Source organism: Mastacembelus armatus, chromosome 18 (genome assembly GCF_900324485.2).
Source record: "Mastacembelus armatus chromosome 18, fMasArm1.2, whole genome shotgun sequence".
Lineage (NCBI taxonomy): Eukaryota > Metazoa > Chordata > Actinopteri > Synbranchiformes > Mastacembelidae > Mastacembelus > Mastacembelus armatus.
The window spans coordinates 5,366,244-5,389,445 of NC_046650.1; the positions used below are offsets into that span (position 1 = coordinate 5,366,244).

General features: G+C 39.6%; 1 protein-coding gene across 1 annotated transcript in view; it reads left to right on the forward strand.

The window, feature by feature from the left end:
- nlgn2a (neuroligin 2a) overlaps nucleotides 1-23,202 on the forward strand; it is a 146,062-nt gene that overhangs the window by 58,128 nt on the left and 64,732 nt on the right. The window contains exon 3 of the mRNA XM_026298742.1: nucleotides 17,216-17,269. Coding sequence (XP_026154527.1) covers nucleotides 17,216-17,269 — 54 coding nt within the window. The remainder of the gene's footprint in view (nucleotides 1-17,215; nucleotides 17,270-23,202) is intronic.

A 23,202-nucleotide genomic window follows, 5' to 3' on the forward strand; every position in this document is an offset into this window, starting at 1 on the left:
ACTTGCTGTAAATGTTTACCCACACATATAGTTGTGCTTTGTGCTGTTAGGCAGAGGCCATAGATATGATGGAGGAACCATTGCTTTGATGTTAGGAAAAACAGCTTCCAGGTTTGTAAAGAAGGCTGAGACATACACCTGCTGAAGGGTCTACACCTGCTGCATACCGATTACACCCTTTGTATCGATTACACCAACTGTGTAGCATTTTCTCTGGCCGTGTAGTTTCCACTCATGCTTTAACTAACTTAATATTCCACTTGCATAGGTAAATGCTTGTTTTGTTTTTTACTTCCTGAACCAGAAATTTTACTACTTCTGCTTTTAAAAAATTACCCCATTCTTCCAGTATAACTGGAAATATATTTTTCCCCCATAATTTATTATGAGTATTTACTAAAATAGGGAAACAAACTTGAGAGGAATCATTTTTTGAAGGGTAGTGTAGTTTTGATAGCTTTGTCACTTTTTTCTTTTTCCATTTAAAGCCGTTCTCACCCACCACTGTGGCACTGTCTGATTGGCTTAGGGCTGTTTCCCTTCAGGTGCCCTATGTCCAACCAATCTACAGTCCCTGTATCATCTCACCAAATAAGTGTGGATCTTAAAAAAAACTGAAACAGACCCCACCACTCTTAAGAAGAACTTTACTGGTGGTAGACTGGGGTTTAACCCTGATAAGCTGTTGCAAAGTGCCTTTTAAGCCACGAGTTCTACTCAATTAGTCCTGTACAAGGAGGGTGTACATTGGTTTTGCCAGATACTCCCTCGAGATTTGAACCACTAACCTCAGCGTTGTCAGCGCCGTGCTTCTTGGGCTGAGCTGCAGGGGGGGAGCTGGGGGCCTTATAAATTATTCCATCTGATACTTCATCTATCTCTTTGCACTCCCACATCTCGTTCTGCAATATTTCAATTTTCTGAAGCGATTCATCAAGAAAGGTTCAATGCTAACGCAATAATGCGCAGGGCGTCCGAAGGCAGCACTGCAACATCAGCATCACCAAAAGGCTAGAGATGTATAAATAAATAAAAGAGATAAAAAACAAACAGATAAATAATGGAAGGAGAAGAGAGAGAGAGGTGCCGGCATTCAGCAGTGGAAATATGATATATATTGCTTCTGATGCCAGAAAAAAAACTTGATTGTTCTGCTCATCTCTTCTTTTATGTCGTCTCTTGCTTCTGCTGGCTCCACTTCATACCCTCTAAAAAGCAAAATCTGAGAAAAAAGCGATGATGGTGAAAATAAAATACCGTAGATCACCATCTTTCTGCAAGCACAATACGCTACACCTAGAATGATCAATTGATAAATACAGTACAGGCACCCGTAGCTCCCAGGGGTTGATGAAATATCCACTGCCTTTCCCTCTCCCTCGCATATTCGTTTTTCTCACATCCGAGTTTTCTTTGATGTAAGCAGGCCCACTAGAACTGAAGGAGACAAAACAGAGCCTTTAATAAAAAAAAAAAAAAAAGTCAAGGACACAGTGAGAAGTAGAGTCCGATTTGAAGTCGGGCATCTTTAGGTAGTTGTCATTTTATGGACGATGGAGGTCAGAACAGAAGGCCCCATCCAGCCTTTGGTCCGGCTCTTACAAACCAAATCTGACAGAGTCCATCTTTGCTTTTGTGCCTCCTCTCATGTTTCACCTCGCCCGCTCTCCCTCTCCTTTGTTCAGTCTGGTCCTCTCTGCTCTCTGCTTTATCCTGCGGCAGAGTGGAGCAGACAGCGACTAGCCTGCTCAGTCAAAGGCTTTGTCTTACTCTGAGAGGTGCTGAGGGTAAAGAAAGAATCAGATCTGCCGGGGTTGGTCACTCTCTTTGAACCTTTATGTTCATCGCTCTAGGGTTGTCACATAGATATCTAGAAAAGGACACTGACAGCCACAGTACTCAGCCTCTCTGCTAGTTGCCCTCTCAACAAAAGGACTAAAACCTCTCAGCCAAAAGACTGTGTATTGCACTTGAATGACATTAAACTGATGAGAGGAAACACCACAGAGGTAAAATTACAAATGGAAGTTTTGTGCCATTAGTGTGAAAAATATTAAGTGCCTTTGGCAACCACTATGGCAGCTTTCATGTTGACTGAAAATGACAAGTGGGCTAGATACATCAGTGGCCACTAACTCGTTAGAGTAGGAAAAAAAATGAAACGATAGCTGCAAGTGATGCAAATGCATGTCTCTCTCTGTGGTGTGTGTTTCTGTAAAGACAAGTTGTGTATCCAATATTAAGTGTAAAGTACTGTTGACAGTATGTTCAGAGTATCACATTGTGTTGGGTAAGATGCAGTGGTCAAGAGTGGCAAAAGCATCTTCAAGACTAAATGTCTTGCATGCATGTTTAGGTAATCTGTGATGGACTGGTGACCTGTCCAGGGTGTACCCCTGCCTTTCACCCAAAGAGAGCTGGGATAGGCTCCAGCAGATCCATGTGACCCTAAATAGGAATAATCAGGTATAGATTAAATGGATGGATGGTTTTTAGGTAATCATGTTCTGTGTTAGATAGATGAAAAATGAAAATATTGTGTTTGATTTTTGCAAAAAAAAAAAAAAATGGTGGTAACTTCACTCCTTTCAACACAGACTTACAATGTCCAATATGTGGCATGAGAGTTTGAGAGTCTGAGAGTTTGATGGACTGTTGAAGTGGAGGAAAGGTTATTAGAAATGTGCCCAGAACTACTGTCACCATCATGTCTTACAAGACAAATCTGTACAAAGAAAAGGAGTAAGAGAACAAGAGTAGATCTTATTGTGTAGTGTGCAATGGACTATTGCTTTCAAATCTAGGAGGTTGTGTTTATGTTGGAGAGCAGATTATCTGTGAACATTCTGTTGCTGTGTGGTTATGGTATTTAAAGTTTTGTCATCAGTAGAGACATATGTCACTAAAGTGTAATCCTTTTGTAATCAGTGAAGAAGAATTTAGTTGGAAATGCTTCCAAGCTTATGTACTCGTTGGACTTAGTTTCCAGTCTTACATTACAGGAGAAAGTCTTTGAGGAAGAGAGCTACCTGGTCAATCTGGCAAGTGCGTTGCTGTCACAGGAGACTAGTTGCTGGAGTATAAACGTCCTCAAAGTCAACTAGAGCAAACTGATGTACAGTAGGATGTAACACTTACTCTGTAGCTGGTTAGTTAAGAGGATCACTAACAATCGCAGCTTAAATTAGAGCAGACGAACACACTTACACCTTAGTTTCATCACCCTCCATCAGTGATGCTGTGGAAGGTTTTTAGGGAATCATCAGTGCCTGTATATCTCAGTGCACGTGAATTATGCCTAGTGTGATTTCCTGATCTTAAATCAATTGAAGTGGCCTGTGTATTGTTAAAGCTATAACCCTGAAATAAGTTTATGAAAAACATGGAATGGTTGCAGGTTAGTAATTTCTTGGTCTTACTGAGGAATTCGATATTTAAGTGTCTGAACACAGACTAACTTGACTGGTTTGAATTTGCTTTTCTCAGAGTCCCTTTTATATTGGGAACATTTTGAAGTGTAACTGTGTGACTCAGTATCTTTATTGTAATGCAATGGTTTTATGACTGAGACAAAGTACACTGACACATTATGTTATTGATCATTGATGTTGAAGCCTCCAGTTCGCCTGGCGAATAAGCAGCGGTACAGTTAGTGAGAGGCACTGAAATGAAGAGGAGATGAGAACCAGGGAATGAAAGGTTCAAGACGTGCAGATCGAAGACACAAGAAAAGGGGGAGTTAGGCAGAGGGGTTGTCTTGGCAACGCTCCACCACTTCATGTATCTTCCTGTCAGACTATACATTAAAGGCCATGTCAATCTTGCATTTCCACTAGACTCAGAGTGGAATTGCATGGACTGATAGCCTGGATGGGCTTTAATGATTGTGTGCCTGTGTGTATGCATCCTAATAAACTGTGTTTTTACATTTTATCGCGTTCATGTGAGCCTTCGGTGTGAATGACTCATGTCCTTGGCCCGTCTTTCACTCTAATTCTCTTATTTGTAGCGTGATGATGCAGGACTGCTTAAAGCTGCACAGGGGTCTGATGTAGTGCTGCAGACTGAGAGCGAAACACTCGAACTGTGTTGCCGCTGCCCTTGGAACCACTCATGTTGTGAAAACAATACCAGGCAGAGTTGGCACATGGGGGAGAGTAAACCTAAAGTCCTTCAGAGAGTCTATGTTCCCTCTGGTTATTCCCAAATTTACACTCAACCAGCTCATATTATCTCTCTTCTTCATGCGTTGCCACCCTTTTTGTCCATCCTCTACTTTGCTTTACATTCCCACCATTTTGCTGTGCCCTCGTCCCTCCCTCTATTCTCTCCCCCCACCCTCCTGAAATTCTCACAGCTTTCCCATCATCACCATATGTTTTGGATGAGCAATGAAGGCAGAAATAGGATTTAGCTGTAGACAGCCCATTTAAATGATCTTTTTAGCCTCAGGAGAGTGAATAGACTTTACAACAGTACTTAAATAATAAGCTCTCAGGCTTTGACTACCCATGTTCTTTTGGCTTGGCTTCTGTAGCAACACTCCAGCACAATCTGGGATATCATCTAATTTAACTCGGGGATTGATGAAGTACATCTAATGGGATTTGATGGAGTCAGATGTACCTTGTCCTATCAATTAAACATTGCATTAAAAAAAGCTCCCACCCACAGGTGCAGCAGTGGCTCAGAATTGTACTGAGAAACACGTTTGTTCTGGCCTAGGCTTTTAGACAAAATTACTTCTTTAACCTGCTATTCAGCTTTGCAGATGTGTAGAAACCTGTTAAGAGCACATGGTAATTGAAACCATCTGAAGCTGGTTTTTAAAGCTAGTGTGGTTAAAGAGTAGAACGTTTATGATGGTTGGAGACACTCAGAAATTTTAATTGCTTCTGCTGGGTCACAGTTGTTGTTGATGACAATGAAAACACTTTCTAGTTCCACTGTATTCAAAACGACATGCTGTTTATTTACATTACCATTTGTTAGGCTTTGAATATACAGAATGCAAAGAATTGCAACTTTAAACATTAATTTAAAAGCTGTTCACTTGCCATGAAGTGTGTTTCATAACATAATTATGTCTTTTGGTTTGAGAGCTACATATTGGTTTTTCATTGTGATGGTTCATTTTTACTGGTATATTTGTGAGTTTTTTTATTCTATGTTTGTGCTGTATCGGTGGTTTTCTTGCACAACCTGAACCATGTTCAGCTTTTTTTTTTAATGTCATACACAGTTGAAATAAACAGGTATAAATTGTCTTTAGTTCTCAGGGCATTTGCCTTTTATAATTGATCCTGCAGTTTATTGATACATTTCACATTCTGAACTGCTGATTTGGCCACTTCAGGGCAGCACGGTCAGCTATCCTGTTACTATGTTGTTGATGAAAATGACAGCGGTTGGAAATTACTGAGCAGTGTTGTGAAACATATTTATTTGACTTTTTAATAGGGATTTCTTTTCTCTTTTAAATAAATGAACTTAATTCATTTTCGTAGAAGACTCACTTACAGAGAGAAGTAAATAATGAATGCGGCTTGTTAAAAGGGGATTAGAGGACAGACCGGACCTTTAACTGGATCTGAACCACCCATGTTTCCTCTGCCCATAGAAATAGGAAACAGTTTGTGTTCTCAGAGCAAGTGTGCTTGTTATTAAAGTAATCTTGAGAACGAAGACATAGGAAGATCAAAGAGCCCAGCAACCTGTGAGGCATGCAGCAAGAAGCAGAATTCATCTGTCGAGGGATTAATAATGGCTCTGGTTTGGCTCAGAGCTACCTTCTGAAGATACGCATGTATGAAAACACACACACAGTCACTTGTTGGTACATACCCTCAGCCACAAACAAAACACATACACATAGATATACATTGATTGTGCACTATGAGGTATGCTGCTTTTTCTCACTCTTTACCTACCTCTGATTTGTCTCTCTTTTGCTCTCTCTCTCTCTCTCTCTCTCTCTCTCTCTCTCTCTCTCTCTCTCTCTCTCACTCACACTCACACACACACACACACACCACATCTATTTTAATGCAGCTCAAAGGGCCATCTCTTCAGGGCTTCTGAAGCTAAGGTGGCCAGTGGCAGTGAATGCAAATTACCCCTCCTACACACACACACACACACACACACACACACACAAACACACCTACCTCCTTTTGCCAGGTTCTGCTGCTCACAGTGCCTTCTAAGGGCAGAGAGAATATGAGAGAATAGGGAGAGATTAAAAGAAAGGAGGGATGAAAGGATAGATACTGGGAACAGGAGGTTATCCAGAGGTAAGGCCCCCTACTCTGGTGCAATAGTCTGCTGAATATGTTCCTGTAGGAGAAAATCAATGCATCAGTGTAATGCATGTAATTCATCACTAGTTAGCTGGTGTAGCTTCTGGGTTCAGCTGATGCTGAGTGCTGAAGAAGCTCAGCTGAATCTGTGAAATCCATGCACACAGATGCATATACAGCGTATGCTGATGTGCACAAAAACAAACAATGTGATGTGTATGCAGGCTGAATCACATCTTTACAGAATGAAAGTGTGTGACAGTCTTAAAACAATACAGTACAGTGAAAGTGCTATGTTACACTTAACATACAGAGGCAGTTCACATTCTTCTTCAGCTTCATATATGGCCAAATAAACACCATGCTGTAATTCATCAGTCTAATATAGTCTCTATATATATTCATCAGTCTATATATAATGGTTTATTGTATCAGTACAATAGATCAAATAATAAGCACAAAGCATGATGATATAGCAAACCATTATTTTGTATTTAGCTTTTGAGGACTGTTTCTGGACTACAGAGCATCAGATCATCTTTAAGATTGTTCTATTGATTTACCTTGTTTTTACTGAAGTGCACTTACTTATGTCCTCACATTACTCTGCAGTGGGATATAAAAATCAAGAACCTAAGGGCGCTGCATTTTAACAAAAAAGCCACAAACAGCAGCATGTGCTGCACGTTCGTGTCAGCTCACGTTTCAGCACCATGGACAGCGTCACACAGCCATGAAACATGCAGACAACCAGGTTGAGTGACATGAAGGAAATTTCTACATTTCATTCTTATATTTTATTACAGCTGAGATTTTTTTTAACAATCGGTAAGTACAGTCAGCACTGCAGCCCAGCAGACAAAAATACTACTAGGTAGTAGTTTTTCACAAACTTGTAATGGTTCTCCAAGAATGTGAGCACTTTTTCTATTACAGTAGGTGCTGGGTCTATGAAACATTTCAATATTAATCATGGTTGCTTTATTTTGGAAAATCAAAAGCTTTAGCCCCCACTTGACTGTACAGTCAATGCAGCAGCTCGAGGTTTAGCCTTTGTACGACACAACACATTACACTGTTGGCGTTTCGCTATGATGTAGCTTGGGGGAGATAAGGTGGCTTGAGAGAGAGATGGCAATTGAACTGTCCAAAAGCATTAAAATAACATGTATTCTGTTATATCACTGCTGTCAGTTCTGCCTTATTTCCCAGGGGTCTCCTTTATTTTTGTGTTCAAGTTTAACAGGATTTCGATCCCATTTTAAAAGACCTTAGTAGAACAAATTAGTCTAAATGGAAAATCTCTCATGGTTTCATAACTCAACATTAGCAAGCTTTCCCTATAATGGATTGAGGGCAGCTGGCATTTGTACTGTAAAGATATGGAAAGATGAAGAATCAAAGTAAAACAAAGAATGTTAAAAAAAGTATACAGTGTATGTGCATGTGTCTGCATCTTGGTGTCCCTCTTGGGCCTTTGACCTAAATTACTCTTTGTGCTCTGGACAGTGTCCCACTCTGTCAGCATTAGCAGCTCTGCCTCATCCGCTCACTGGATAGTAATGTCCCAGTGCTGCAGCCTGTGGTGGAATAAGCTGTTACGAGGCTGGCTTGGGATGAAGAGAGAGCAAAGATGACAAAGGGTCTTCCCCATACGAGCTTTGCGCTTTACTTCTTTGTGGCCATGCTCTCAACACTGACTCAAAACACATTCAAGCTCTCTTTTTAAATACACGCTGACAGTGCTGTGTGCACTGACCATGTCCATTTTGAGCATTAATCTATTTGTAGAGGATAATATCAAGCAGCATGTCTCATTTACATTTTAAACACTGACAGTATCAGAGAGAAGGCTGCAGCTTAAAAGGTATGCATAGTGTTTTTGAGCACTTAACTTAAGGTGACACTATGTAACTTTTTAAAGAAGCGATAACACATTTTATTTTACAAGTTAAACATTGAATTAATTGGCAATAAAACTAAGCGCTGTTCATTTGAATACACTCAGGGGTTTTTTGCTGCAACAGCCTTAATTGATAGTGTATGACCAGTGGCTAATGTGAGTCCTGCTGTAGCTGAAGTTACAAGGACTTGAAGTTACAAGGACTTGATATTCTCTTATGATTGATTTGTAGAGTTTTTTTCTCCGGTTATTTGAATAATTATTTAATCTCTGAAGTGCCATCACAGTACTCGTACAGTTGAAGGTGGTCTGGTTGGCCAAAGTGTTTTTTTTTTTTTTTATAATCGAAGCTGCTTTGGTGTTAAAGCACCAAGATGAGGTCAGAGCCCCGATGGACAGATAAACAGCAATGGGGATCTTGGATCATATTGGAAGGTTATTGCACAGATCACCAACAATCCTTTGTTTAGAGCAAAAATAGCCCAGAGTGTTGAATTACTGTTCAAATGCATGGATTGGTTGTTTCGTGCTTTTTCATGCACAAACGAAAGGAAAGACAATACACCACTGAGATTACCCTCAGAGATGAAATACTACATGAAATGGCAAAGCGCGGCTGAGCCTGTCTGCATTTGGATAACTCAAAATAACATCCTTGCACCATATTTTTCTTGTTTCTGTTTACCTCCTCCACTTTCTCCATATGTCAGACAACATGAAAACTCTTTGCCTTTCAAAGGTTAGCCCAATGAGGAGCAGACGCAGCTCTGCTGACAAAACCTAAAATGTCAACATTGTTAAAAAGCGGGCTTTTCTGAACTTACCTCTTATCTTTTACATGGAGAGACAAACACTGGGCGCTGTTCTGATAGACCCAGGGTGACATGGGAGTTGGAAGGAGGTAATCTATCACCTCTGATGGAGAGGGAATCATACTGGGTCAGAACTGACAGGCTCGGCACACTCACACACACACACACACACACACGCAGAAATATGTCACGGCATGTTCTGTTGTATTTTAAACTCCCATTAGGTTCTATAAATTAAACTTGAGCATTATTACACACTGTTAACATGATGAGGTTGTAAATGTCTTATCACACTTTTATTGTGTTGTTTTGATGTAAGAGGTTGATGATGAAGCGTCTCTCTCACATAGAACACGTGCCCTCACACCACAAATCCTGTGCTCAGTAGATGATATAATGGCCATGCATTGACCTGACATTGTCGTGGGTCACCACACCTGGAGACCACACGCACATGTACACGCACAGGCACAGGCACCCACACATACGCACGCACCCGACCAAGAAACCATGAATTTATACCAGACAAGGTATAAATCAGTGTGTTGAATAGGAGGTGTTTTTCATTAAAAGTTATGTGCAGCGTCCACTCTGGAGATTCAACTTGACATATGAAGTAATGTAACTATTGGATTTCTTTGCTTTGTTTGGTCACCTTATGAAAAGTTAATGCCAGAGCCTCACAGTTGCAAATTTTGTTCAGCGATTTGAGAAGAGCAGAATTCATAGCAGTATTTGGGTTTGTTTTCAATCCTTAAATAATTTTACAATGACAGAACACAATCTTGTAATAAATCTATTGTGAGCGTATAGTGCCGTAATCTAAATTCAGACTGCAGTTTAAACACTAAAGCACACATTTGTCAACGTAGTGTTTGCATGGACAGATAAGCCTGTGTGTGTGTGTGTGTGTGTGTGTGTGCGTGCTCATGCCTACATGAGGAGAAAATGACTCTAACCTTCATGCCTACTCGATCTTCATCACTCCGTAAATGTCACTCCATCTGCCTCCCAACCACTCTCTATATCTCTGTTTACCTCTTTCACTCTGCTTCAAATTATCTCTTTATCTTTGTGTAGTTCAACGTTAACTCTTGATCGTTACATTTTTTTCCTCTCTTCCTCCATGTGTGTCCAACATTGTGCTTCCTGAATTTTTCCCCTTCCCTCCGGATCTTTTCCCCTTTCACTCAGGCTCTGACCTCTCATCACTCTGATGTAAAAATGCCCCCTGGCCACACTTTCCTTCTCTTTCTTCTCTTTTACCACCCATCTACATGCGTGCACACACACATACAGATTTTCTCCTCTCCCAGCCTCGATACCTAATGAACCCCTTTTTTTTTTTTTTTTGTTTCTTCTTTTTCCCTTTGTCGTACATATAGTGTTGAAAACCTTACGTCAGCAGCCTACACGTCATTCATTCTCTTTTTCCTTTTTTCTGTCTACTTGATTCTCCCCCTTCAGGATCAATATTTCTCAGGCTCTTGGGCTGAGGCTGGAGAATGAGGCACAGGGAGATTGAAAAGTGAGAGAGCGTTGAAAACTAGAGAGAAAAAATGGCATAAAAAAAGGAGTAGGGAAATAGAAAGGTTGAGAAAGAAGGAAAGTAAACGAGATAAGTTGGAGAAAAAAAGACGGGGTGGGACAAAGAAAGAATAAGGGAGAAAAGGGAGAAAGCTAAATAGAGACATTTTAATCACAGCTTATTTCTGAATTTGTATTGCCATTGGCTGACAGGTTTACCATATACCACATTAAAGCACACCTGCCCCATATTAGCATTGTAAACTCTCATTTCAAAAACTAGTAAGCAGGCTGGAGAGCAGTTACTACATGGCAGATGACTATGAGAGCGGCGCTGACATATGTACTGAGAGGGCAATGAAACGATGAACAGGGGTGCAGGCACCTTCAAGCTGTTTGATTTGCAGAAATCAGATTACCAGTATTTGAGTTTTATTGCTGATATTTTACGTCTTTTCCGTACATCCTGAATACACATTAGCAGCCCATTTATGATTTGGTGGTAACAGATTTGCTTGTGGTTATAATTGTTTTAATTACCACAACAGATCTACTTATTGCAGCCCAAAACAGGACTGAAGAGGAGGCAGGAATGAGTTTGCACTTGTCTTATAAATAATTCAAGCTGTGAAAATTAGGAGATGGGTATCCTGAACCTAAAGTTAGCAAAGAATATAAACATTTTAATGTATGTGGCTTCACCTCACTCTTAGTTTTTTTTTTTTTTTTTTTTTTAAATGTTTCCTTCCGATCCAAGAATGCTGTGGCAGTTTGACAGATTAGAGCCAAAAATTTTTTAAATCCACTAAAGCAAAGCGATAAATCAAAACGTACAAGTTGATACAGGCATTTGTTGTTTTTTTTAATGGTATCATGCCTTTGCATTCTCTGCTGGACCAGTCAGGCTGTGCTCATTTGCCATCCGGTGGTCACCAACAGGCTCGGACAGCATCATGACAGTCTCATCTGTCTTTGTCCTATAACTTTGAAATTCCCAAAAAGCCTATTATTCACCTAACGCTGCTACAGGCGAGGTTACTGTGCAGTGAGTGAGATGGACAGGAGGGAAGGAGAGAAGCCCCTGTAGTAATCATAAAAATCTTGCAACTTAACAGGAACACAAAGCGAGCCAGCACCTGACAGCATTTAACTGAACAGAATAGAAAGATGCGTGCACCGTGGGTGCATGTAGGAACTATACCTTCACTGCAATTGGAATAATTTGCGTCGTCTTTGCTGGATTTAGTATTTTTGTATTCCACTCTGGCAATATCATCTGATATACAGCCATTTAAATGTGAGAAGTGAATTGAGACCTAATGATATGAGTGCAGCAGAAAACTAATTGTGACAGGGTGACTAATGACAGCTCTATAGATCCATTTAGAATATTTCTGTCGGCTGAATGCTGAGCATCACCTGAGAGGACAGGCTCACACAGGCTTTTTTTATAAGTCTCATTCATCTGAGAATGGACTTCAGTTGTTTGTAGTTGTTTTGAGTCACAACTCACTCATCTGAGCTACACGTGTGTGACCTGCGCACACACTGCTCACACACATGCAGGGTTTGGCAGCTCAGAAAGCGGCGCTGTGTGATAATGAAGCACAAGACTGGCAGTAGTTCTGCTTGTCTGCCTGGTTGTCTGTACATCTAACTACTGTCTCACACACACACACACACACACACACACACACACACACACACACCATAGCTACTTACGAGGCATGAAACAGAGAATGTGTGTGGGTGAGTGACTCTGAGGGGCAGTCACATCTCACTCATCCTAGTTACTCATCTACAACGTGCTCTGATACACACACACACACATTTGCACACAACTTTTACTGAGCTATTCACTGCAATATTTTAGCTCCAGGACAATGACAATGTGTCCACTTCTTTTCTCTCACTGTTCCTCTCTCTTTCTTTCTCTCTTTCTTTCTTTCTCTCTGTCTCTCATATATATATAAACTTAGAAATAAGCCTTTATTGTGTAGGGGCTGCACTCTGCATCAAAATACACAAAGTTAATAAATGAGAATACAAAAATACTAAACACAAACGATAAGCATACATAAATTACGTTATTTGTGTATGTGTATAAAAGAAAAATTTCATAAAAAATAATCAAACTGATGAATGGTGTCCTACTGTTACACTAAGTCAGCGTTGTATGTACGTGGTATGTAGTATGTGTTAAATAAAATACGAGCCCATAACCTTTCAATCACTTTTTTATGTCGTATATTAAGATAAGATAAAGATATTAAGATCCTTTATTTGTCCCCCAGTGGCGAAATTCACATAGTCACAGCAGCAAGTAAGGCACAGGATAAAACATTGGAGCACTCTACAAGAACAAGGTATTTACAATAAAAATATAAACAGTAAAATCTGAAAGTATTGGACTCTGGTACAATATGTTGTATATTTACATGATGGGGTGTCTACAGGGAACAGTGCTGGTCGTACAGTCTGGCAGCAGCAGGAAAAGAAGGACCTGCGGTGACGGCCCATCACACATTTGGGATGTCACTGACAGAGACGCCCAGTGCAGTTAGTTAGAGTGGTATTGGTATTCATTTTGGATGATAATGGATAAAATTGTGTTTTTTATTTCATGATCAGTCCACACTCGGTCACTCATAATCTGCTTCTCTGCACAGCATTCTATCCCGTATGTCTGTTTTGCATGCGTGTGTGTACTGCACGAGCATGTGTTGAGTGCTGACGTTCATGTGTGAGTGTGTGTGGCCACTGGGAGGAGTTGAGCAGCAATGGAGCACTGTGTAACCAGCTAACCAGCTACAAAGTGAGCTGTCGTCAGCTGCACGGACACAGCAAGGAGAGAAGGTAGAAAATACTTTCACAGAGGGGAGAATAACAAGAAAGGATGTCTAGAGGAGAGAAGGTGGAAACATCTGGAGGTCAGAAACAATATTTAGCAGCTACCTTATAGATGGCAATTGTGGCACAGGTGGTGGTCCAACAAGTCCTAAGTAAGCCACTGTGCCCTGAAGTCCTGTTAGCGTTTTATCTGTTTTAAAAATATCTTATATCCTGCTGGATGTCCTTGTTTAACCCCTGTGCTGAAATTGTCCGCAAAATAACAATTTTACCAACTATTCTTGGTGTATTATAATCATAATTGCTGTTATTTTTGTCATCTACAGAAACACTCAGTGTGTGTCCAGGGTGTGGAGGGGGTTGATGGGAGTTGGGGTTTGATTCTTCATCGAACTGCACATGCTCCAGTCGCCTCAGCTCCTCTGATTGGGGAAAAGAATCTGTCTGAAAAAGATTTTTTTTTGTTCACTCAGCTTGATTCACACTGCTAGGCTCCTCACCCACTCATTGCAAAAAGATGTCAATCATGCTCTATTTTTACACTTTTTCTCAGCATGTTGCCCGGTCAGTAATGGCTGCTTGATTTTTGCGTTTCCCATTTTGTCTTTTTTTTCCCTCCAAAAAAGTTACTCTTATTTCTTTGATAGGCAGTTTGCTATTTAAACTTCTTCATCACATGTCAAACTTTTTTTTTTAGTAAATGTCCATCAACCATTAACATGTCTCTTTATTTTTATTATTTTTTTTACTATGTTTAGCTAATGTTATATAAACCTTATACTAGATTGTGAAGTATTTTACTACCCTTAGCTTCAGCTCAAAGCTAAACTTATCTGAACACAGAAAGTGTGACAGTCTTTATTTATAATTCCTACTTCTGTTTACCTGTTTGAAAAACCAAATCTCAACTAATTCACCACTTACTAGCTTCTCTGGTGTTCTCCAGCAGTGTGCTGAGGCTGTCAGAAAAGCTCTAGGAGAAGCCAGTGAGTGGACCTTTAGCTAAGAGTACTTTTTATGTGAATGTACTGTTTTTAAGGTCAACTTTCATGCTTATTCTTGAGGCGGCAAATGCTACTAAAAAATCCATAACGCTCAGCTCTCAGGTTATAGCTACAAATATATGGAACCTCAGCTTTCAGGTTGTAAATACCATATTGTAAATAAAATATGATGTGACTGTGAGTTAGCAGACGTCTTAAAGTTTGCTTTTCAATAGCAGTTCATTTTAAAATAAACATAATGCCAGATGTATAACTTTTTTTTTTTTCCTGTTTATTGTTAATACTGAACATGCTGCTGTGTTTTGGATTATACAGAGAGGTGTTTCATTTAGGGTCACTGATGTAAATGCGACGGACAAAATATTAGCACCACCCGTGAGTGTAATGCAACAGCACTACATATTCAGCACCTCTCTGAAGCGTAAAGACTGGAATTTATCAGCTTCTTCAAGCAGGGTTTTTCCACAGGTCTGATGTTTGAGATGGGATTATGTTTAGCTCTGGAGCTATCTGAGTGCATCAGCAGATCATGCACTGCCATCCAGCTGAATTTTGCTCTCCCTGTTGCATTCACTCCCTGCAACTGTCACGCTTAATGTTTTTTAACAATTATTGTGTTGGTTGAGCTAAAGTCATTTGTAGCAGGAGAGAGAATCTCTTTAGCTGTTCATTAAATAACCCACCCACTTAAATTACAATCGGTGATCTCTGGTGTCAGGATTCTGTGTTTATGCACCTACCATCTATCCCAATGAATGTTTAATTATGTGGTAATTATATTTTCTACTAAACATGTTTGGTGAAACCATTTGGTAGTTTATATAACTCATTTTAGCAGGAAAAAGTGATACCGGTCTTGTGATGCTCAAATAAATAAGAAATAAGACTTGGCAACAGTAACTGACTTACTGAAAGAGTCTGCTTCCTATGATTCCTGTTTGTAAACACCAAATCATAAGTCAAGGTGCTCTTAAGCTTTTTCCAGAGCTTTCAATGTGTGGTTTTATTTTTCACAAATGAAGGTATTACATCATATTTTATTTTCTGTTTTCTCTGAATTGAGTTATTGAGTGGTTTTATTTTGAAATTCCTAAGTTGGAGTTCTTTACGAGGCTGCCCTGTGTTGGGTAACCAACAAATATTCAGTCATCTTTTCCAAAATCGCCTGCACTTTTACAGTACCTGTTCTTAAAAAGCAGAATTTCACTATTCAAGTTTGGTTTTTTTTATATATCACAAATTTAACTGACAAAAAAAATCCAGATTCTTTGACAAACTTCAAGTCCTGAAAATGGATTTATCAGATGAAAGCCAATGCAATGAAAGGTGAAGAGTATTTTTGCAGTGCTTACTTTCTCAAAGCTGAGGTGAAGAGCATTTTCTTGCTACACTCACCTCCGGGGAAGATGAGGTGAACAGTGTACATCAATAGCTTTTGTTGCATCCAAGAAGCTGATTTGTCTCTTTCCAGTGGTACCTGTACATGAATGCAACATAAACTAAATGATGAAACATGACCAAGATCAAAGCTGGTTTTGTGGCATTTTTCCTGAAAGCAACACTTTCTGTTTACACGTCTGTGAGAAGTAGTCTAGGAACAGTTCTGACACGTGATGACAAAGAAACCATTTAGTCACAGTCAGGTTCGTTGAATGTGGAACGAGCAGTTCATGAAAAGAAAGATAAATACTCACAGCTGATAATGCAGGGAAGTGGGGAAGTTATTTTTCTGTTTTTTGCTCCTCTCTGGGTACATTCCTCCTCCCCTCTGTCGTCTTTCTCTCTCTCTCCACGACTCTTTTAACTTACCAAAAACAGCCAGTGGGCAGATGGGGATCAAATTACATTCACCTTTTAGCTGCACTCCTCTGCGCAATTAGCGTCACGCTTACTTGTCATTTCAAATTGACACACTGCTGTTGTGCTGTGTAATTATTTACCCGCCTGGGGAATAGTTTTGCGGTTTAACCACTAAATAACAACAGCAGCACATGCACGCCCTCACTGGGTGCACACACACACTCCGAAACACAGAAGCACCTGTGCCCTGTTTTTTTTTTTTTTTTTTTATCTGAACCATGTTTAACATCCCTTTCACCGTTCCAGGGTCATTGTCTATCTGTGGCTGTGTAATTAAAGCTGTCTTTGTGTTCAGTCTGTCTGACGAAAAATGCTCTAATTGACTCATGTTGTGCAACAGCCCTTTAAAATTTTCTGTCTTTTCACTGCTCAGATGTTACCATTAAAAAATTTTGGGGTTTGAGCATCAGGACCCAAACTCACCTTTTTCCTTTAGGTGTCTTCTTCTTTGCCTGTTTTCTTTTTTTTTTTTTATTCTCTCTTTTTCTGGGAGGAAAGTGCTAGGTCCTGTTCTTCAAACCACTGTGTCCCTAATAACCCACAATCCCTCCTTCATCTACAATCCACCCCCAACCCCACCCCACCCCCAGCCAAGAGTTAAGAAACTAACAGGGTTGAAAGAAGAGAGAGGAAGAGGGGACCGTAAGCGATGGCAGACGTTTTCTTCAGCAGTGGGGTGGGGGGGAATAAGGAAATCACATCCAAAAACAAGTTTTCTTTGATCTTGTGTCTTTTCTTGTGATGAATCTGTGTCTGTGATGCCTTTTGTTTTTGTTTTTGTACTCTTTTTAAGAAAAAAAAAAGAAACAAAACGATAAGCAAACATGAACTCTTGCTGATTTGTCCTTTTTGCTCTTGCTTCTTTTCTTTTTTTGATATTCTTTTTTTTTCCGTTTTTGCCAGTAATCTTTTTTGAATTTTCTCTTTTCTCTTTTTCCCCCCTTTTTTTCTTAACCCTAGGTCCGCTCACAAAAAAACATGATGAATCTTCAATGAACAAGCCTCGAGACGAAGGTATTTTTGTTGCATGTTTTTCCTTTTTTCTTGTTTTGAAGTCTTTTTGGGGGATGTTGTACACATAGAGTGAAACACACACACACAAGTCAACACACATTTTGTTAGGTGGGATATGAGATGCATAACGATGTGTTTGTGTAAGTGTATGTGCTGACCCTTGCAATTAAAAAAGCTGTCTTTTCCATGCAAATCATCAGACTTATGTAACCCTGGATGATCATAGAGTCTGGCTAACAGAACCCTCATACAGCACCTTTCATTACAAAGCCATCTACAGTTGTGTGTGTTTTCCAGAGGTCCTTATCTGGCTCTCAAATGACAGAGAGCCTCAGACATCATCGCCGCCACTGTGCCCTTGAAAACACACTGCCGACCTAACAGCATTGTCCCCGAAACCAAGTTGTTGTCGGGGTTTTGAGCAATAAAGCATCTACTGAGACCAGCTTACACAATGAGGTGTGTTATTATTGCACCTCAATCCCCAGCTCGAAGACAAAATTGCTATTGAGTAAGGATACACAAATATTACGCAAGCCTTCTCCCGAGTCAATGATGATAACATCAAATCAAGTAAGGAAAAATATGTGGGGACGTCCAAGGACATTCACGCCCCACTCTGAAAGATCTGGGCCTAATCAGCTGCTGGAATAAGGACACAGACTGGCTGTTAATGTATCTCCTGCCCGCAGCACATACACTTTGGAGGTGGTTTTATCTGCACTTGCATCTCCCTGTCACATCCATCCTTTTTCTTTTTAGACTTGTTTCTTGCAGAAAAAGATGGTTAATGGTATTTTTATACATATTTCTGTTACGCTATTTTGAGGGTTGTGCAGGTGAACCTTTTTCTTGCTCTGTGATGCTCTTTGATTTGGGGTATTTCTTTTTTTTATTTTTTTAATGTTTTTTGAAGTTGGGAGTCGGAGGAAGTTTGACACGAGGATTTTTCTTGGTGATCAAACACGCTGCCACAGACAGAAGTTTTTGAGCTGCCACAGCCCAGTCAAGACTCTCCCCCACCTCAAATATGCCTTTCACTCCTCATCATGACAAACAGTTGACCTCATTTGATTGGGAACTGCTAATCCATTCCACTACTACTCAACATCAGCCCAAACAGAAATAATACCTGAAGTACAGGGCTAAAACTGGAGTTAGCTGCTGAATAAAATCAAAAGGATACAGCTTCAAATATTAAAAACTGTTCTCAAGCATAGAGTTAGATGCACAGATGCAGACACACATGGGCACACTATAACAATGCTGATCCCAAGAATAAAATCTGCTCCCAAGAGAAATTGTCTCCAGTACAGTCACATTAGATACACATTAGGTCATGAGTTTGTGCCCTCTGAATACAGCCAAAAAGATCGGTTATCCACCTGTGTAATTTCATTCAAATGCTATTTTTTTGTTCCCCCCACTCCTGTGATATAAGCCTAGTGGAGAACCATTCACTCTTTCCCATCTGTTTTAGAATATTTTTAGACTAAAAAGGTTCAAATAAATCTGCTTCACTTATGCTTGGATGGTTGACAGCTACTGTTCAGAATTTGCTGGTAAAAGGCTGCTTTCACATTTGCCTGTTTAAGGGGAGAACGTTTCTGTGCTCACCTTAAATCTGAATTTAACGTGTACTGTACGTACAAGAATGTGGGATTATTGCTAGTTTTGAGCGCAACCTATACGTAGCATGCACAAGTGTGAAGTTGAAAGCTTCATGCATATAGACGCACACTGTGTACACTGACAACAGAGCTCGGAGTGAAGAAAGACATGGTAGAATATTTTAATTGAAAACCAATCATCTACTCCAGGCAGATGATTTCACGCGTCTTAAAACATGTTTGGAAACGGTCTTTTAAGTATATATTAAAGGATAAATAAAAATCAGTATCAGCCTTTAAAACCCCCTGTAAAACATAAACTTCCCCATAAACTTCCAGAAACCAAAAAACATGACCTCTGCCTGTAATCACCGTCTAGTCTGGAAAAAACACCCAGGTACACAGCTGAAAGTGACTCGCAACTGCAAGTAATCAACAGAACATTACTTCTTACTTGGTTTGTCTGAACGTAAACGCAGAAAGTGTCCAGAAACAATACAAAGCATTAATGCGACTGCTATGTTGGCTGCATTGTAATGCAACACATGAGGCAGTTGTTTTCTGTTTTGGCTGATAGAAATGCTTCGTCCACATACTGAAGGCTGTAACATGCCCTGTTTCCGAGCCTTTTAGCCTGACCTGTTCTATCCTCCTTCCTTACCAATGCAGTTTTTCCCTGCAAAACGCCTGCAATGGTGTGAGTTGTTGCACAAATAAAGATTTCAGTGTAAGGAACCAGACCCAGAGAGCTGTTAGACTGTTAAAATCTTACATCAGCTTGGAATAAACCTTCCTCAGTTGCTTCCCTAATTATTTTCTAACCAAAAATAATAACACCCTTAACAGGCTGAGAAAACCCTAAAAACTCCTTGGCCTTTTATCCGATAACAGCTACAATCTACATACAGTAATCAGTTCGTCCTCTTTGTCCACCATTTTGTCCTCATTCTTTCAGCTGCATTTCAGCAGCCTTTTTACATTGGCATGCTTTGAAGCCATATATTCTAGGCCATGCAGAAACTTATTTACAAGCTATACAAGGAAAAAGTACGAACTGTGCAAGAAGAGTAACAAAGAATTAAGGCGACATGCTTTACCCAGTTAGACAACTTCACTCTGCTTCTGCATCAGGTGTGTGAGAGAAAAGACTATTGGGCCACAGTGCTGCTCTTACAGTGGTCAAAAAGATTGATAGAGCTTACAGCTCTGTGCATAGGTGTGTGTGTGTGTCTGTGTGTAGAGGAGGGGATTACAAACTAGAGCAAGATTGAGCTAAATCAGGAAAGAGACAGAGGGAGTGTGTTACTATGCCCTCCTGTGTGTCAGCTCTGATCAGAGACTAACCACGGCCACCTGAGCCCCAAACCTGGAACATATTTCTGCCAGGAACAATGTCACCTCTCTCTGACGTGCTCCCCCACACGCAATCACACACATGCATCCACAGCGTAATATAAAAAGGGCCACACAATACAAACCTTATCAAAATGGAATTGACAGAGGCAGATTAAGGACAGACGATGGCATTACAGTTGACATCATATTGCATTAAGCAATGTGGGGCTGGAATAAATCACAGAAGCTGCCTTCACTAAATATTTTTAGTAACATTTACATGTACGTGTGTTGTATGACATACATCATATTGATACCCCTTATGTGAGCATTTCAGGAAAAACAATGCATTATGGTTTTACTAACTGTAATGAAGGCATTAGTTAAGGTATTGTTATATACAACTACATGACTAGAGATGCAGTGAGGTGTGATGGTACATCTCTTCAACTTTCCACTGCTTCATTATTTTTAGCCCAAAAAAAATGAAAGGTTGTGAGAGATGCAAAAGGTTAGTAGTCGAGAAGCAATGATTATGCAGCAGTTTATTCAATTCTGTTGCACTGCAATCTGCAGCCAGTCAATTTAGGCTCCCCATGATGCCACAGAGACCAGCCATCAATATATTACACTAGAACCTCCAGATGGTGGCCTCTGATCATATCTTTGTCCTTTGAAACAAAAAATGAAGACAAAATAAATAAGGAAAAAGCAGAGAGGAAGGAAAAAAATATACCCGGAGGTGATCAAGATGTTTATTGTCCTTTCAAGCCTCAATGTTGCTCATTTTTTCAAACATTAAGCATGCAATTATGTGATGAATCAAATGGAGCTATTGCTTTTTTCAATAATGCAGTCAATTTTCTTCATGACTAGTGACGATAAGAATATGAACCATCCAGCTGGGTATTTAATCACAGTATAGTAGTGGGAACCATTAATCAAACCAAGCAAGAGAAGGTTCAGATTTACCTTCAGTGAATTAGTTAGGCAGTACAGAGGTACTAGTGTTATAGATTGCAGGCTTTATAGTTTTATTTTGCCGTACATTAAACTGACGCATAGACTAAACAGCAAGGTAGAAGTTTTATTCTTGAAGTGGATCCCTCTTTCCCCCTTCACTATATAACTAATGTAAATAATTATTATCATGATGAATTATCATTCATCAAAGGAATGATTATTATTAATGTAGTCCAGGTTTGTTATTAGCTGCAGCTCCTTACACATTAATTACACTTAAATATAATATTACATAATTAATGTCAGATCATCGGTGTTTATTAGGCACCTACAGAACTGTATTTTCCAGCGAGGTGTAATGTCTTTAATCCAAATGCTGCGTGTAATGAGTAAGTTTATGGTGGTTTTCACAGTTAACCCAGGTCAGCAAACTGTTGTTAAATAGCCCAACATTTTTAGTTTAAGTCCAATAACTCATCATACAAATGTAAACAAAAGAGTGGCACCTTAACCAAAAACCAAAAAATAGGAATAACAGCAAAATATGAGGAATTCGTGTTTTTTTTTTTATGTGGTTAAAGGTACATGAATTAATTTTTTTTGTAATTGGACTTGTGCTCATTGGGAGAAGTTGTAAACACAACATTGACTCATTATCGGTTCCTAACATTAGTAAATGTTGCTAATGTCATCAGTCTATACAGGAAGTGTGGGTTTATCAGAGCAGGAAACAGCTGTGTGGTAGTTGCAGGCCAGAAAACAATAGCTCAGAGACCCTAAATTCCAAACTTGTAACACCGGGTACTTACTGTTGCTATAAGTGACCCGTTTCACATTATACATAATCATGTGGACCAGAAATGATATAAAAATATTTTCTACTTTATTTCTACCTTTATTTTTACTTATTTTTAGATACAAAACAAATTAAGTATACAGCACCTGTATCAGTATCAGTATTAAGTGAGTCTGCTATACTTAATACAGTATTTGTACTACCTGTTTGTGGTGCAGTTTTTGGTATAATCATGAATTACATACTGCACAAAATAGTACAGTTTAAGACACTATTTCTCTGTCAGATTAGTTGAGTGTATAGCACAGTACCTGTCTGTCGAACAGAATAAAGTATTCATCCAAAGGAACGCGTCGGCAGCATGGGCAGAAAAAAGCTCACAGCATTAATGTTACACGAGCCACTAAAATAACTTACTCTCGCTCACAGACTGGTTAGGATGTGATATGCAGTCACAAAAATAGTGAAAGATGTGTTTTCCCATACATACTCTTACAAACAGTAACAGATTTCCTGGGTCAGCTTGTGTTGTGTGCTTGTGAAGTGCTTCTAAATATCACTGTGTACACAAAAACTAATGACTCAAAGTGTTAAATAACACAAACCACAATAAAACAACAGCTAAGTAGAACACAGTCAGCAGTCATACTTGTTTTTCCTCATAATTAGGAAATTATTTATGTCATCCGGAATATTGTAAACAGCAAATGCCTCAACTCTTAAACAGAATACTTAACTACATGGTAGCAGGGTCTGCAATGAATGCTGACCAAGCAGCACAGGCTTGTAGACTTTATCTGTAAAACATATTGCTTGATCCAAGCAAAACAATGGCTCCATATCAGACATGCTTACCCGACTGTAAAACTAACGCTGCAGAAAGTGGAAAGTCTCCACTGGTTGGATGAGTGAGCACGGTTTACTGAATCAGCTTTTAATTAGTCTTTTAATTGAATGTGATATAATTACAGAAATTGTTTGAATGTCGCACAGTATTTCCAAGGAACATGTGTGTGTTACCAGAGGCTGTTTTTGTGTTTAAAGTCTTTGAGGTAATTTGACATGATTATGGAGAACTGAATATAGCAAAGACAGAGGGACAGGAGGACAGAAAAGAAAGAGAGTAAAAGACGAGAACAAAAAGACAGAGGGTGACATTAGTCAGAACGATGGCAGCACCGAAGGAAGTCACATCTCGATGCGTTGCGTTTTGTTGAGAGTGGGTTAGA